We start from the raw sequence: 17,725 nt of genomic DNA, 5'->3' as shown, positions 1-17,725 counted from the left end.
CGAAACACCGGAAGTGGCAGCAATGCTTTTCTTAATAAGATTTTTTTTTTTAATCTTGAAGAAAAAAAAAATTTTAAAAGACTCACTAAAAATAAAAAAAAGGACGTTAATTGGACGTTCAATGAAAGCAACGCAAAGGCCAGAACCACGTGACTAGACCCAGAGAAGCTCCTTACAGCTCCGGTAAACATAGCCGCCCTCCTCCCCGGCTCAGAATACCGAGTCACCGCGTGAGAATCCTGTACACCGACCTTAGCCGTCCGCGACACTCCAAGCATGCGCACTCCACAACCTCCTCTGTCTGACGGAGGGTGACGCACGTGACGCGTACGCTCTCCTCTCATTGGCTCGTAACCGCTCCAGTCTCGGAGACACTTGTAGTTACATATAGTACTTCCGGAGTCAGGTTTATCGAAGGCGGAGCTGGAAGGCCGGAGGTGACATTCAACATGGCGGCCTCCTGGTTGGCACTGAGACGTTGCTGTGTTCGTGATATTGTGGGGAAATGGCAGAGCTGGAGCTCCCGGAATTCCCTGCCGCGGGCATGTGGGGCCGTACATACCGGGAGACAGCTCAGCACCGCAGTGTCATCTACTGGGGAGAAGGTCACCCACACTGGACAGGTCATTGTTTATCTCCCAGCCCTTCCATGTATCATACAGACACAGGACTGCGCGCAGCTTCTCTGGGCAGTCCCGGGTATAGTGAGGAGCGGGCAGCAGCGCTGATGTGTACGCCCGGTGTGCAGGATAATGCCCCGACTACACAGATACTTAGAGGGGATTCCCCGTCACGGTGGGGCGAGGATAACCAGATGAGTGACAGTGTGCAGTCAGAGCTTGGTGTATTCTCTATGGGGCCCCTGGACATTGCTGAGTGCTGGAGCCCATAGAGAATGAGGGGGGTGCTGACTGCACACCTGCATCACCACTCTGTTCTTTTAGGGTGACATTTCCCTTGTGTTCTTAGGATCAGTGGGGATCCCAGTGGCCACACACCCAGCATTATTCTCTATGAAAAGTGGAGAGCTGGAAGTTGAGAGAATCCCTTTAAAGGCCTTAGGAATATTTAGCAAGTTGATGTCATTAAAATAAGTCTTATGTTTATGTACAGTTATTCTTCTGACCAGTTTGTTTCTATGGTTACAGACTACAAGCAGATGTATGTGTAGTCTGATCCGGCAGCCCTGACTTTTGTTATTTATGTGATAACACCACATGTTCCTATAACTCCACCCTGGTGTCTGATAGAGCTGCAGGCCCTGGTATTTCTTTTGCCAGGTGTGACAATGTGCAACAACGGCTTCAGTGTAGAACACACCCTACTCTATTTCATCTTCTCCTCTTCTTCTGTTAGTGTGCTGTTTCCAGTATACTCCTAAAGTGTAGGAGTCTAGGAAAGACTTGTTATACTCCCTATTGGGGAATGGCAATAAATATTGGAGACGCATATTTATTCATCTCTCTGCATCTTGACTATGGCCCAACATTATCTAAAACACATTTAGGGTCTGTTCACACGCACAGACTCGCTGCATAAAACTCGCACAGAACTCGCATCAAACTCGCACAAAGGTAGCTGGGTTTTTTTGTGCTGTTGAACTCGCCTGTGAAAATCATGTGAAAATCAAAACTCGCATGTAAAAATCGCACCAAACACGCAGTGAGAATACGCATACATTGACTTGATAGCAGTCTGTATCACTGTGGATTTATGTGTGAGAAACTAGCAGCGATAAATGCGCAGCGAGTCTGTACGTTTGAACAGACCCTTACTGTGTGTTTTAAAAAAATGTTTAGTCCTACCTGGTTTGGTGTCCAAGGCTAAAAAATAATGTGGTACACTGCGCCAACATTTACAAACAGGTTTTTACAGTTGACCTATGCTGTATTCAAGTGACCAATGCTGAACAGATCGGTGTATTACTTACATCATTCTGTTCAGCTCTGCTCCTAATATAGGGTGAGTTCACACTGAGGAATTCGCGCAGAGAAGTTCTGGCGTAATCCATCGCTCATCCTCGCTCCTGCCCACCCGCATTTCCGCCTGTGCGATAGACTCTATTTTATGCACAGGCGGATTCCGCCTTCCGCCAAAAGAATTGACTAGTCAACAGGAAATGTCAATTCTTTCGGCAGATGGCGGAATCTTCCTGTGCATAGAATGGAGTCTATAGCTAAAAGTTAGGTCTAAAACTGTGACTAGACAGTCTAAGGCTGCATTCCCACGTTCCGTGATCCTGACGAATCACAGACGTGGAATGCATGTACCAGGGTCCCCCCGCGCCCGGACAGCATCTGTAATTAGATGCTGGGAGCCGGGGAGACTGTATTCATAAGCGCCGCGCTGTAGTAACAGCACCCCGCGGCTGATTCATTGCGGCGCTTATGAACAGTCTCCCCCGCTCCCAGCATCTAATTACAGATGCTGTCCGGGCGCGGGGGGACTCCAGTACATGCATTCCACGTCCGGATCACGGAACGTGGGAATGCAGCCTAAGGCTTTACCAAACTTGTCAAACAGCCTGAGCCACTGTGATAGATGTACCACATCCTTCCACCATTTACGTTGTTTAGCTTCTAAACCATGCTGACCTGTCTGAGCCGGTGTCGCATGTTCTGCAGACAACACATTGATCTGAATAAGCACTGTGTAATGACTTATTACCCTCCTAATAGCACTTCACTGCACCATCATTGTTCTATCAGCCTAATTTTAAATGCTGCTTGTAGGCTATGTGCCCACAATGTCCAAATAACGGACGTTTTTTCATATATACTAGAATTCCCATTCTACATTATGGCTCCCCACTTCATTCATAGTTCCCAGCATAGCTCCCAATCTTATTCCTTGTCTACAATATGGCTCTTTATCTCACCCCTGTTCTCCATCAAGGCTCCTTAAAGGTGTTGTTCAAAAAAAAAAAAAAAAGAGAGATTTGTAGTTTACTTCATTTAAAATCTCATGTCTTCCAGTACTTATCAACTGCTGTGTGTTCTGCAGGAACTGGTAGTCTTTCCGATTGAGAGAGGAGGAGAGGTTTTCTCTTTCAATCTTTATTTATTGGTTTTTTAGTGTTTACAACAATACTTTAGGGAGTACAGAGAAAAGAGGGGGGGGGGGGGAAGGGGTTGGGACCCCATTATAGATTCAGTTCAAAACTGTACATACTATAATACATAATGTCTTTTCTAGATAGGAGGAGAGGTTTTCTATGGGAATTTGCTATTCTGTACAGTTCCTTACACGGACAGAGGTGGCAGCAGAGAGCACTGTGTCAGACCAGAAAGAATACACCACTTCCTACAGGACGTACAGCAGCTGATAAGTAGTAGAAGGCTTGAGATTTTTTTAATAGTAGTTAACTACAAATCTCTGGCACTTGCTTAGACCAGTTGATTTGAAAGAAAAATTTTGGTGAACAAGTCATTTCTAGCACACAGCATAGCTCCCCCATCTTATTGGTCCACAGCATAGTGCCACAGTGTGGCATCTTATTAAAAGTCTGCAACATGGCTCCTCTTCGTTTTTGTTTCCATACATGGCTTCGCATGTCTTTCCTGGTCCTCAGCATGGCTGCTTATACTAGTCTGATGCATGGATCCCCAACTCATTTCAGGTTCACAGCATTACTCTCCCTTCTCGTTCCTCTGTCCACTGCAGCAGTAAGCTGCACCCTGCCAGTCTCTTAAAGCCTCCTTTCTTCAGACTTCTATCCAGTTACCCAGTATCTCCCTCGATATCGCTTACAAACCTCACTCCACTTTGGTGATATAGCACAGATCAAATCTGTATGCAGATTACTCAGAATGCATATCATTCTAATATGTGGGCTTTTCAAAGCGGTTCCCACTGAAAAATGTGGTAAAAAAGTTCAGCTAGAGGGGTTGTTTGTTTATAGAAGGATAGCTTCCATAGGCTGTAATGGGAGAAAACTAGGTCATACAAAAAGCAATGTAGATGGAAGGTGATCTTCTCAGGTGATTTTACTGCATGTCATTATTTTCATTAAAAGGGAATAATTTCTCTTTTAATTTTTAGGTTTTTGATGAAGGTGACTACAGGAAAGTAAGATTTGTTGGAAAGCAGAAGGAGGTAAGGCGTGAAGATAACATCTGGTTTCTTGTGGTGTCAGGGCTACAGATGAGTTATCCTTCCATTTTCTGTAGCCATTCCTTCTGATGAAGAATTGTTCTGTTAGCTGTCACAATTATAGCTTTGTATACTGTGATGTACACAGAGACTACTATGGTTTAGGTTTATCCCAAAAGTGTCCTTTTGGTATACAGTTTAATAGGTTGACATTTTTGTTCTGTATAGAATCATATAGACTTATATAGTATATGTTTTTATATAACGAAAGTAAAATACAGAATGGCCAACATTTATTAAACTGACTGTGCAGATGTAGACTAGACAGTCTTTAAATGTGTCAGAATTATAAGGCTGTTTGGTAAATCTGTCGCACTCAAAACTGTCTATTTTTTTTTTTTATTTATTTATTTTTTTATGCAAAGTTTACAACACTTATTAATTGGATCAAAGTCCTCCAGAATTTTCCGCCAGATTCGGGTGCATTTTTTGGTGCATCTTTTTTGAACTAGGTGGTGAAGTGTTTAACCCCTTGCCGCAAAATGATGTTCCTGGAACGTCATGTAAAGCAGGTAGTTCCTGCAACATGACGTCCAGGAACATCATGCTGCCCCTGCCTTCCTCCGCTGTCCCTAGCGGCAATCGGGTAGCAGGAGGAGGCTGTCCCCCCTGGGCAGTTAAACCCATAGGCTCCGCGGTCCCTGGAACGGCAGCATCTATGGGAAATCCGGAGGGAGATCTGCTTCCTCCGACCCCCTCCCCCCCTTTCACATACACCCCCCCTCCCCCCTCGCTTAATGTGTCTGGGCTGCTATCGATCATAAGGATCAGGCCCCTGCACTGAGGCAGGGGTCTAATCGTTTGAATGAGGTGTCAGTGTTCTGACAGCTCATTTACTCTATAATACGTTACAGCACTGATCACTGATGTACCTGTAAAAGTTACAGTTAAAATCACACACAATTACATACATAAATAAACAACTAAGTTAAATAAATAAATAAATTAAATATATAAATAAATATACACATTCCCCACCCCCCCATTTATAAATGATCCCCTATGAATAAAATACACATTTGGTATCTCCGCGTCCGTAATGACCCCATCTATTAACCCGTTACATTAATTATCCCGCCCCATTAATGCCGTAAAAAAACAAAAAACAAAATGACATTTTTTTTGTTCATCCTGCCCCCTAAAAAATAGTCTCAGAATAACCGCGATGATTAAAAGCATCGCAGAGTTATCACTACATAAAGAGAGACAGGTCAGGTTTGAAAAATAGGCACTGGGCATTAAAGGACATGTGCCATGAAAAACCTTTTCTCAGTAATTGAAGCACATTACAAAGTTATGTAACTCTGTAATATACTTCAATCACCTATTTGCCTCCCTTCCCTGTCTTTTCCCCCCTCCACCCCCCACCAGGAAGTGCACTAAACTCACACATACCTAATTACTGTGGTCACCAAGCTCTTCTCTCAGCTTCTTCTAGTGACGATGAGTCATCAGCAGGAGGGCTGCTCTAGCTCCTGTTACACCAGCCTCCCCCTCCCCTGCCTTGTCAGGTAACTCAGCTTGCTCAGCTCCGATTGGCTGAACAACTGCAAGCCATCTGAGTCATGTCACTTGCTTATCTTCTCTCCAACTGACTCCCAGCACATAGGCAGCCTCCCCTCATACTCTCTCCTGCTGCCGAGTGGACTCAGTGAATGAAGGAGTCATGTCACTAGGGAAGATAAGCAAGGGACATGGACTTAAATGGCTTGCAGTTGTTCAGCCAATCGGAGCTGAGCAAGCTGAGTCACCTGACAAGGCAGGGGAGGGGGAGGCTGGTGTAACAGAAGCTAGAGCAGCCCTCCTGCTGATGACTCATCGTCACAAGAAGCTGAGAGAAGAAACTGGTGATGACAGTAATTAGGGTCTGTGTGAGTTTCTTACACTTCCTGGTGGGGGGTGGAGGGGGGAAAAGACAGGGCAGGGAGGCAGATAGGTGATTGAAGCATATTACACAGTTATATAACTTTGTAATGTGCTTCAATTACCGGGAAAAAGTTTTTCATGGCACTTGTCCTTTAAGGCCAAAACAGGCTGCGGAGGCAACGGGTTAAAAGTGGTGGGAAAATGTCTAAAATGCAAAGGAAGGCTATGTTCACACTATGTAAAAGTACGACAGTTGTTGCCATCAGCAACAACGGCCGTACTTTGTACGTGTGGAGTAGCCTCATGTTCTTCTATGGGATCCCGGCCGGAGCGTATACACATAGTATACTTTCCCGCCTGGATCCCATGTGGCGCCGCAAAGAACTGACTTGTCAGTTTTCTGCGGCTGCAATTCAGTGAATTGCGGCCATAGGAAACCCTGTCAGTTCACACAATGGAGCAAGCGGCTCTGGCCGCTTGCTTCAGTGCGTGCTATGGGGAGTTCTGATGCGGGCGCGCAGGGATGCGCCCGCATCAGAACTCTGTGGCCGGGATGATCTTTACAGAGACCGGCCGTTCCGTGACCCGGTCGGGTCACGGAACAGCCGGTCTGTTCCGGCGTGTGAACATAGCCTAAATGTGGAGAAAAGTCCTGTACAACATTTCTTTCAGCCAAAATTCTGGAGGAGACACATTAGTAAATCTGAGCCAATGTGTTTCTCAGGCCCCCACCTATTAACTCCTGTTCTACAGGGTTGCCTCATTCTCCACTTGCTGCATCTTCAACACATTAGAAAGACATTTTGGATCATTTTGCATGAATACCTTCTTTACATGCACAGCTAAACTATTTTATTGCACAGAATTTTCTGTGAATGGAGAGCAGTCTACTATAGCAGCCAGTTAGATGTAATCTGAGTTCTTTATATGTTACATGAGGTGTATACACAACTTTAGTCTGTCAGTTACAGATTATATAGACATGCCCCATTGCTACTACTTGATAATCTCTGCATGGTTTCTGCTAGCGTGTTTTGCATTTCTAATCCCTCAGTTGCCATACCACAAGTGTATGCATATTTACTTGTTAATCACATTGTCATTTATTACTCCAATATGTAAGTTTTACATATGCTCTAGTTTACTACCATTACAATACTGTAACTTGGGGTACTGTTACTGAAACAGCAGTAATGTCAGGCATTTGCTATGGGCTCTGAGCCTTTGTAGTTAAAGACATAGGCTGCCTGAGTGTCTAACCCATTTAGCCCCCCCCCCTCCCCTTGTTCATCTGCCCCTGGTAGTGCCCTGCTCTTTAACCCTTTCTGTGCTGCAGCATGTTAGTAACACAAAGTAATTAAGCTCTGCATCACTTACATGCTGCAGCACAGAAAGAGTTAAGGAGCAGTAGACTACATTTATGCCTCTTTGGCTCCTGCACTGATGGCCTCCGCATTGGAGTTTCGCACATTTTCTTACTTGCAGACAACCTCAGAATGGAGGTCTTAAGTGCTGGAGTAGATGAAGCATGAATGTCACTGTTTAATTTTTTTTGCAGAAATCAATAGTCCAGGCGATTTTAAGAAACTTTGTTATTGGGTTTATTAGCCGAAAAATGCATTTTTATCATGAAAAAACAGTTTGAAGCTCTCCCCCTATTTTCATGCTTTTCTTTGGGGAGGGGTGAAGGGAGATGAGGCACCAAAACAGGGCAACACAGATTTAATTTACAGCTACATCACTGGCTATCTCCTCTGAAGTCAGCACTGACCTCTCTGACCTGAGAACATCAGCTTTCACACAGCTCCCACTGTGTAATCCTTTGTTCTCTGCTCTCTGCTGGTGACTAATCTCCCTCCTTCCCCCTCCCCTCTCCATAGGTTAGACAGGGCTCGACTGATGTAAAAGAGTCAAGATTTCCTGATAATGATTAGTGAATGAGAGAGGGGGGGGGGACCTGGGGAAAGTCTTTTTGAATGCAGATAAAGGCATATTTGTCTAATTAATCCAATTTCAAAGTTTCTTAATGCCTGTACTATTGATTTCTGTATTTGATTAATCACCTCTGTGTGCATTTGTTATGCTGCTTGTTAAAGTGGTTGTTATAAAGAATCTTATAACTTGAAAACATAATCTTATAACTTAAAAACATTTCAGTAAAACTTCTTGCTAAAAAGGGCCTGTGTGTCTGCAGTCAGGGTGGCCCACCTGTGTCATTCCGTCCATCAACGGCTGAAGCAATAATTCATAATTCTACCGACAGCTGCACAGACCTCTCATCCTGCCCATTTCTGATCTTTGAGATCACAGCCGGGCAGAGAGGAAGCTAGTTGCAATGAGAACATTGCATGCAGCTTTGCACAATGAGTACCTATGTTCATACTTGTCCAGAACAGGAGATAAAAGTCCTGCAGGACTATCAATGATGTCAATGTTTTGATCATACCTTCATCTACCATTAAAGGGGTTATCCTACCATTAACTCCTTAAGGTCAAAGCCAATTTTCGTTTTTGCGCTTTTGCTTATTCCATTTTAAGTTTAAAAGTCAACAGTGCTTGCATTTTTTCACCTAGAGACGTATATGAGCGCTTATTTTTTGCAAAACCAATTGTACTTTGTAATGACAGGCATTATTTTTCCATAACATATGCTGCGAAACCAGAAAAAAATCATTTGCACTGTCAAATTGAAAAAAAAAATAATTTGTTTTGATTTCGGGGAGTTTTGCATTTACGCCGTTCGTCCTATGGTAAAACTGACTTGTTATATCAAGTCGTTACGATTACTATGATATATAACATGTATAACTTAGGAGAGGTAGAAAGCAAGGGTCCCGGCACTCCAAAAGAGGATTAAAATCTTAATGCTTTATTCCATATCAAACAAATAAAATCTGCTGCGGGTCAAACCGACGCGTTTCGCGCGCATGCGCGCTTAGTCCTGGTATAATGCACACTTGCTACACACATGATTAAAAACAGAAAGCAGCCTATCAGGTGAGGTGTATGGTTCCTTTGTACTCAGGTGAAAGGCAGCTCGACATGATTGAGAGAGGGAGGAGGGAGAGTCGGTATGGCAAACCAGTGTGGTGCAGGAGTGGAAATATATATGGATATAATAAATCCGGCGGTGCACCAGTCAGTGGCTCAAACAGATATGATCATAGTACTTAAACCATAAATAAAATAAATTAAATTCAATCAAGGGTTGTACATGGATGATCAGGTGTACCTGGGGGAACAGATGGAGGTATGTGCACGTATTTATGAATGTATGTATGCCCAACTACCGATGAAATAAGATATATGATATAATAGAAAAATTGATTATACTATGTAAAGGCAATATGAAAATGCAGAAACATAAGGCAAGAAACTAGTAGGTATAGTGATATAGAAGATCATTCTTAAAATTCAATCCATTTGGAAAGCGAGTATTCAGCTTAAAAATATACTCCGCCTCTTTATGTAGGAGGAGTTGTTGTCTGTTGCCTCCTCTCATTGGATTTTCTACTATCTTGATACCATAGAATGTGAATGAGGACATGTTGCTGCGGTGTACGTCAATGAAATGTTTGACTGCACCAGATGAGCTTGTGATATGTCCTTTCTTAATATCTGTTATGTGTTCGCTGATTCTCCTCTTAAGTTTACGTATAGTGCACCCTACATATTTTAAACGGCATGATGTGCATTCTATTATGTAGATGACATGATCGCTTTCACAGTTGATGTTATCCATGATTCTATATGTATGTGTATTCTCACTATTGGTGTAAATTTTGGTTGTGAGCATATATCTGCACATATTGCATCTTGGCAGGCTACATCTGTGATTACCCGATTTATTGTGTAATGTGTTGGAATTCAGAGGTGGCAATCCACTGGGGGAGAGCTGATCACCCAGTGTGCGTCCCTTACGTGCCACACAACGAATACCTCTGTCTAAGATGTCACTTAGTGTGGGGTCTTGCCGTAGGATGTTAAGATTTTTCATGAGGATATCAGTGATGTGCTTATATTCGGTGGAGAACCGTGTGGAAAAAGTTATAGGGATATCCCTATCACTCTGGTTGATTTTGTTTTTATCCCTTAATAGGGTGGTTCTTGTTTTGTTGGAAGTTATTTTGAGAGCCCTGTTCAGATGAGTGCGCTTGTAACCTCGTTCCATCATGCGATTGCATGCTTCTGTGGTTTGTAATTTGCATGTGATGGAAGAGGAACAAGCGCGTTTCACTCGTGTTAATTCGCCTACTGGAATCGATCTAATAGTATGAGCCGGATGGCTACTAGTTGCATGTAAAAGTGTGTTGCCCGCCGTGGGCTTTCTATACAGCGATGTATCCACTTTCATAGTAGTAAAGTTAGCTGTAAGCATTATATCAAGAAATGGAATACATGTAGGATGAAACTGATGAGTGAATTGTAAATTATTATCATTGTTGTTGATGTACTGCACAAAATCTTCAATGCTCCCCCTTCCCCCCTGCCACACGACGAGCACGTCATCAATATAACGTCCGTACCAGCGTATGGCAGAGGAGAAGGGGTTAGAGTGACAGAAAATGTATCTCTCCTCCCACCATGCCACGAACAGGCCTGCCAGCATGGGTGAAAATTTGGCTCCCATAGGAGCACCTCTTATCTGGAGAAAAAACTCACCATTAAAGGAAAAGTAATTATGTTTCAATAGGTAAGAGGTGCAGTCAAGAATGAATTCACGTAGCTCGAAGCTATATGCGCTATAACGGTACAGATGATGGGCAAGTGCTAGGAGGGCCTGTTCGTGGGGAATGGAGGAGTATAAGGCAGAAATATCACAACTGAGCCACATAAAATTGTCATGCCAGTCAAAGTCATCAAATGCACGCAACACACTACTGCTGTCTTTAAGGTAACCTGGAGTTCTGGCGACAAGGGGCTGTAGTAACCCATCCACCCATGCGCATAATTTTTCTCCCAAAGAGCCCACACCAGAAATGATGGGGCGCAGGGGTGGAGGGGAAACCCCCTTGTGCACCTTTGGTAAACCGTAAAAGACTGCTGTTAAAGGGAAATCTGGAATGAGATTAGAGGCATCTTTTTCATTCAGGATACCAAGGGCAATGCCCTCTTGTATTAAAGCACAAAGTTCCGGTTTATAGATAGCAGTTGGATCCCCAGGTAATTTCCTGTATGTGTCCTGATCCAGAAGTATATTGTCAGCTAGTTGTACATATAGATCTCTGTCCATCAGAACTATCTTACCGCCCTTGTCGGCCATTTTTATGATAAGCTGTGGATTGCTACTGAGTTTCTTAATGGCCTCTCGTTCCTTAAGGGTGGTATTGGGCATGAATGGCTTTGTGCGCATGGTGTCATAGAGCCTCTTAAGATCCCGTTCCATTGTGAATTGGAAAGTGTCCAGAGCTTCTACTCTTGATTTGTATGGGTAATAGGCTGGATTCGTGTGCGGCATGGAGGCATAATGGATAGACTGGTTTTCTGTTGTTCCACTTTCATATTGTAAGTCTAGGAGTTCTACCAGATTAACCTGTTCGTCAAAGAGTAAGTTGCCAAATTCATTGCTGGAAGCCATACGTGGCTGGAGTACAGACTTGGGGGTGTGTTCCTGCATATGGAAATGTCTTTTGACGGTGAGTAGTCTGGCTAGTCTGTTGATATCCATTAAAGTGTCAAACAGATTGAAGTGGCACATGGGAACAAAGGACAAGCCTTTGGAAAGTATGTTAATGTCCTCTTGTGTAAGTGACACTGAAGATAGATTGATTATGTTATCATTAATGGGCTCTTCCTGTGATGTATGTGGACGTGGGCTGACAGTTAACGTTTCTTCCCTTTCGTGGTTTTTTTGGGGGTTTTTCTTGGATTTGTGTTTCCTTCCCCCTCGTCTGATCCGTTTTTTGACGTTGGTTCATCACCATCCCGACTATTGGTTTGTGTTTGTCTCAAGGATGTGGCTTGTTGTCGTGTAGGTTGAGAACTACGTGCACCCTCCTTGCTCTTAGTGTAATAGTTATTTTTACGTGTTCTGGTGGTTAGTTCCTCTGTACTTGTATCTGATGTGATGTCATAATCCGACTCTTCTGATCTCTCAGATTCCATTGAGGAGAAGCTGACATGTGTGTTCTCACGTGATTTAGTTTGTGGGTTTTTCTTGAGAATGGAACGTGGTTTGTAGGTACGATAACGCTTCCAAGTGTAGACCTGGTTCAAGGAATAATCTTCATTGTCCCGCTGAAATTTACTTTTTTTTACGGACACAATGTAGTTTTCCATCTCTTGAATTTTTTGTTTCATCTTGGAGTTTAACTCCTCATATTCTGCGGTACCTGAAAAAACCTGGAGAGACACTTTGGTCTCCTCTAATTGGGCTTTAACCTCCACAAGTTTTTTCTGTTCATATTTGGTAATGAGACGAATCAGTCTGAGAGAGCATTCAGTTAATGCTTCTTCCCATTCTGATTGAAATTCATCACAGAAAACAGTTGTAGAGTTCTTGTAAATTCGGAGTCCTCTGGGGATCATATTTTTATCTAGGTATGTTTTTAATGTACTGTAGTCCCACCACAGTTTGAGCTCTTGAATACATAGCTTTTCCCATTTTTGGAACAATGTCTTGCATTCTGGGTTGAGCTCTCCAAGAAGATCAAACACCATGGTGAGCTTACGTTCCCGTTCCTCTTCTATGTTGGAGGCCCCAGGTGTATCAGAGGGATTTGTGTTGGGGCTTTCAGTGAGTCCGCTGGCTAGTGTAGCCATATTGCGGTTTAATAGCATAGGTCAGATTCAGACTCAGTGGGAATGTCAGAGCTGCGTTTTCCTTATATGTAGGAGATAATAGGTGTTACCAAATGTAACTATCTGTGACCAGGTGATTGAGCATTAAATGTAACAGATTAAATGTATCGGATGGCCTGTAAAAAATTCAAACCGTTAACAAATATACGTTCCTTAAAATCGCTCCATTCCCAGGCTTATAGCGCTTTTATCCTTTGGTCTATGGGGCTGTGTGAGGTGTTATTTTTTGCGCCATGATGCGTTCTTTCTATCGGTACCTTGATTGCGCATATACGACTTTTTGATCACTTTTTATTACATTTTTTCTGGATTTGATGCGACCAAAAATGCGCAATTTTGCACTTTGGAATTTTTTTGTGCTGACGCCGTTTACCGTGCGAGATCAGGAATGTGATTAATTAATAGTTCGGGCGATTACGTGTGCGGTGATACTAATTATGTTTATTAATTTATTTATTTATTAATTTATATTTATAAAATGGGAAAAGGGGGGTGATTTGGACTTTTATTAGGGGAGGGGATTTTTTATTAATAAAAACACTTTTTTACTTTATTTTTTTTACATGGACTAGAAGCCCCCCTGGGGGACTTGTATATAGACAGCACTGATCTCTCATAGAGATCAATGCTGTGTATATACACAGCAAAGATCCATGAGATCGGTCATAGATTGCTATGGCCTGCTGCAGGCCATAGCAATCTATTGCCGAGCCGGGATCAGCGTCATTCCGACGCTGAGGCCCGGCACGGGCAGAAGAACGGATCTCCCCCCCGCGATCGCATCCGACCCACTAGACACCAGGGATAGTGTGCATAAAGCACTTCAATGCAGCTGTCAGGTTTGACAGCTGCATTGAAGTGCTTAATTAGCCGGCACGACAACGGGACCCGCGCCGGCTAACAGAGGCACTGCCCGGCTCGGCACGTGTCAGCCGGGATCAGCGTAGTTCAGAGCGGGGTCCCGGCGGGACCCCGCTCTGAACACCCCCCGCGGGACCATGACGTATCAGATACGTCATGGGTCGCTAAGGGGTTAAAGGGGTTATCCAGTGCTACAAAAACTTGTCCACTTTCTTTCAGAGACAACATGAGTCTCCAGTTCAGGTACGGTTTGCAATTAAGTTCCATTTACTTCAATGGAACTGAGCAGACAAACCCCTCCCAAGTGTGGGGCTGTCTCTGCAATAAAGTGGCCATGTTTTTGTAGCGCTGGATAACCCCTTTACGTTGTAAGTTGAACATAGGACCATTACCTGTTGTACTAGAGATTTATATCGGAGCTCTGTGTGTATGCTGATGTAGCAAAGTTGTGTGTTTTGTGTAGCAGAGCCAAGTGTATAATGTGCATGCTGAAGATCTTTGTGTAGATATAGGGTACTGTCATGGAGAGCAGTATAGAAAAAAAATTGCCGTTTCAAAATCATTAACAGATGTTAAAAGTTTGTATTGGTCAGGGTCCGGGTGCTAAGACCCCCACCAATCACAAGAACAAGCAGGAAGAAGCTGAGAGCTTCTCTTCTCACAGCAGAAGGCAAATGCTATGGAGACAGCATGGAAAGTAGCGCTTATCTGAGCACTTCTCTCAACTTGTTCTATTGGAGGAGGCTCAGCACCCAAAATCCAATTGATCAACTGTTGACATATATCTCTTTGATAAAAAAATTAAATAAAATAATAAACATAGTTTCCTTGCTCTCAGAAACAGGTCATAAAAATGTACATAGCCACTTTCATACATCTGCTAATGTGGACAGAATGCGAACCCATTCATTTCTATGGCCCTATGCACATATCTGTACAAAAAATGTGATCAGACATTATGCAGATTTCCTGCTTCTTGGCTAATTGCTGACACTTTTACACAGGGAGATTATCGGACGAAGGAGCCTTTCTACAACGCCCCTTACTGATAATCAGCCAGTGTAAAATGAAGCATGAATTTGTTCGAGAAGCTGAACAGAATCATGTGTCGCTAACATTTTTCCGTGCAGTTGATTCTGAGGTATTCGTCTGAATACCGAGGAATCTAAGCACCGCACACTAGACCTTTCCATTATGTGCATGTGCTCTGTACTCCTCAATATTCATAAAAACCAGTTCTCTCTGCTCACCGGCTGCTGGTTGTCAGTTGTTTATATTTTGTATAGGCAGACAGCTTTTAATCAGCAGTTGGACTCATTTAGACTAGACCAATCCGCCATGTGCCTGCTTTATTTCATACCCTTAGGGTGCCTTCACACCTACCAACTCCTCGCTCCACGGGGTCCCGGCGTCCTGCTCTTGCGCCCGGCCAATCAGTGTGTTGCCCTGCCGCAGCCACTAATTGGCCGGGCGGGAGAGCGGGACCCCGTGGAGCGAGGAGGTAATGTATACAGAGCTGAGCGGGAAGCGGCCGGCCGGCATGAGAAGGGGTTAAGCGGCCGGTAGATTTACATACACGCAGCGGTCGTTCAGACCGCTGCGTGTATGTACTGACAGTGATCTGCCAGGAACTAGCCGACTCGCAGCGTTATTAACGCTGCGAGTCGGTTGGTGTGAAGGCACCCTTATAACCAGTTGTAATCAGTTGCCTTTGGTTAAAACCAGCTTTGTGCATCCATAAATTAGGTCACTCAAGCTCAGTCCAACTGCAGTCTCCTAATCTGTCCTATTAGTACTGGCTGTTGGTTTTCACTTTACATGCAAGCAAGGGGGATTGTAACAAGGAAACCAGGAAGTGATCGGATACATAGGGGAAAAAAACAGTACAATGATGGAAGTTACTTTACTAAAAACAGCACATTTGTTCTCTTTTACACATAGGTATGTGGTACACGATTTTACCTTCTTTGCTTCATGACACGACCCCATTAAGGAATTATTTTTATGTGTGCATGTCTGACATATCAAAATAAATTTTTTAACCCCTTCCCACATCTGATGCGGGTGGGGGTCTAATAAAAAATCCCCATCCCTAATAAGTTTGAAGCACCCCCTTTTCCCATTTCATAAATATAAATAAATAAATGAACAAAAATACTTGGCATCGCCACATGCGTAATCGCTCAAACTATTAAGTTATCACATTCCTGATAACATAGTAAATAGGGTTGAAAGAAGACAGGAGTCTCAGGTTCAACCTAGGGAAACCCTACTGTGTTAATCCAGGGGAAGGCAAAAACCCCCATGAGGCAGATGACAATTGCCCCATCACAGGGAGAGAATTCCTTCCCGACTCCAGTGGCAATCAGAATAATCCCTGGATCAAAAAGTCGCAATCAAGGTAACGAAAGAAAGTACAGATCATGTCGCCAAAAATGACACCTCACACAGCCCCATAGACCAAAGGATAAAAGCGTTATAAGGCTGGGAATAGAGCAATTTCAAACACATTTAGTTTAAAAAAAAAAAAAAGTTTTAATTTTCTAAAAGCCATCAGATAAAATAAGTCATTTAAGTTACATATCTTTGTAATCGTACTGACTTAAAGGAACGTGTATAACATGTCTGTTTTCCCATAGGGTCAATGGCGTAAACACGAAACCCCCCAAAATTAAATAAAATTCCTTCTTTTTTTTTTTTTTTTTTTTTTAAATTTCACCGTGCATATAATTTTTTTTCTGGTTGTACAGCATACTTAAAAATTAAGTCTGTCATTGTAAAGTACATTTAGTGGCACAAAAAATAAGGGCTCATGTGGGTCTGTAGGTGAAAAAATGCAAGCACTATGGCCTTTTAATTACACGAGGAGGAAAAAAATGAAAACGCAAAAAAAAAAATAGGCCACTCCTGAAGGGGGTTAAAGACGGTCACACATTTGGGCAATTTCTAACAAAAGTAGTATACTCAGAAATGCAGTCATAGAACATTTGTGTGGAACTGACCTACAACTACATGCACTATAGCAGTTTGTTTTAGAAGGCCAGCATTAGGAAAACATTTCCCCTTTCTTCCAGAGACTGCACCACTCTTGTCTCCAGTTTGGGTTGGGTTTTGCCACTGAGTTCTATTGAAGTTAAAGGAGCATAATTGCAAACCACACCTGAACTGGAGACGAGAGTGGTGTTTTCTCTCCAAGAAAGTGGCCGTGTCTCTCTTAGGGTGCGTGCACACTATGGAACGGTGACAGAAAACCCGTTGCGCATTCCGCAGCTTGCACCCGCTCGCGGACTGTGACGTGCACACGCGTCTCCTCCCGTGTCATAGACTCCATTCTATGCACGGGTGGATTCCGATGTCCATTCAAAGAATGACGGGCAGGTGCAAGCTGCGGAATGCACAACATGTTTTCCGTCGCCGTTCCATAGTGTGCACGCACCCTAATACTGGATAACCTCTTTAACCCCCTCATTAATCCCAGATGGAGTTAAAATCCGTTTACCTACAATAAAAGTTACAGAACTCTCTATTTTTTATAGGTAAGTGTATCGGCAGTGTATCAAATACTTATTTTCCCCTCTGTATATTTAAAGGAGTGCAAATATGGTATTTTAAGTAAAGTAACTTACATCCATTTGCCACTTTTATCCCCCAAGGATCTATCCACTCTGGTTTCCTCTCTGAACTGTGACCCTGCTGTTCTCATGCAAAAGTACTCTGCATGTGGGGTGAAAACCAACAGCCAGTACTAATGGGACAGATCAGGAGACTGCAACTAAACTAAGCATGAGTGACCCAACCTAGTGGAAGCCTGGCGGCTGTAACTAAGACAGGTTATCAAATAAAGCAGGCCTATTGGGGTTAGTGAGTCTATATCTTTCAAATGATACATTTGAAGAAATGCTTGTATGTTAGAAATATATTTCATTTAATATGATGCATTAGTATAGACCTAGTTTTCTCATGCGTTCTCATGAATGTTTTGGAAGCGCCCTGCATTGCCATCACTTCAGGCCCTCATCACCACAGACTGCCAAATGAATATTCA

At 43.2% G+C, this 17,725-nt stretch overlaps 1 protein-coding gene across 1 annotated transcript in view; it reads left to right on the top strand.

Moving 5' to 3' along the window:
* The first annotated feature begins 367 nt into the window (after window positions 1–367).
* Window positions 368–17,725, top strand: part of NDUFS6 (NADH:ubiquinone oxidoreductase subunit S6) — a 28,720-nt gene continuing 11,362 nt past the window's right edge. The window contains exons 1-2 of the mRNA XM_069960274.1: window positions 368–623; window positions 4,042–4,095. Coding sequence (XP_069816375.1) covers window positions 450–623; window positions 4,042–4,095 — 228 coding nt within the window. The 5' untranslated portion in view covers window positions 368–449. The remainder of the gene's footprint in view (window positions 624–4,041; window positions 4,096–17,725) is intronic.

Source organism: Dendropsophus ebraccatus, chromosome 2 (genome assembly GCF_027789765.1).
Source record: "Dendropsophus ebraccatus isolate aDenEbr1 chromosome 2, aDenEbr1.pat, whole genome shotgun sequence".
Lineage (NCBI taxonomy): Eukaryota > Metazoa > Chordata > Amphibia > Anura > Hylidae > Dendropsophus > Dendropsophus ebraccatus.
The sequence above is the reverse complement of the archived record's forward strand: the minus strand, read 5'-3'. Positions and strand labels throughout refer to the sequence as shown.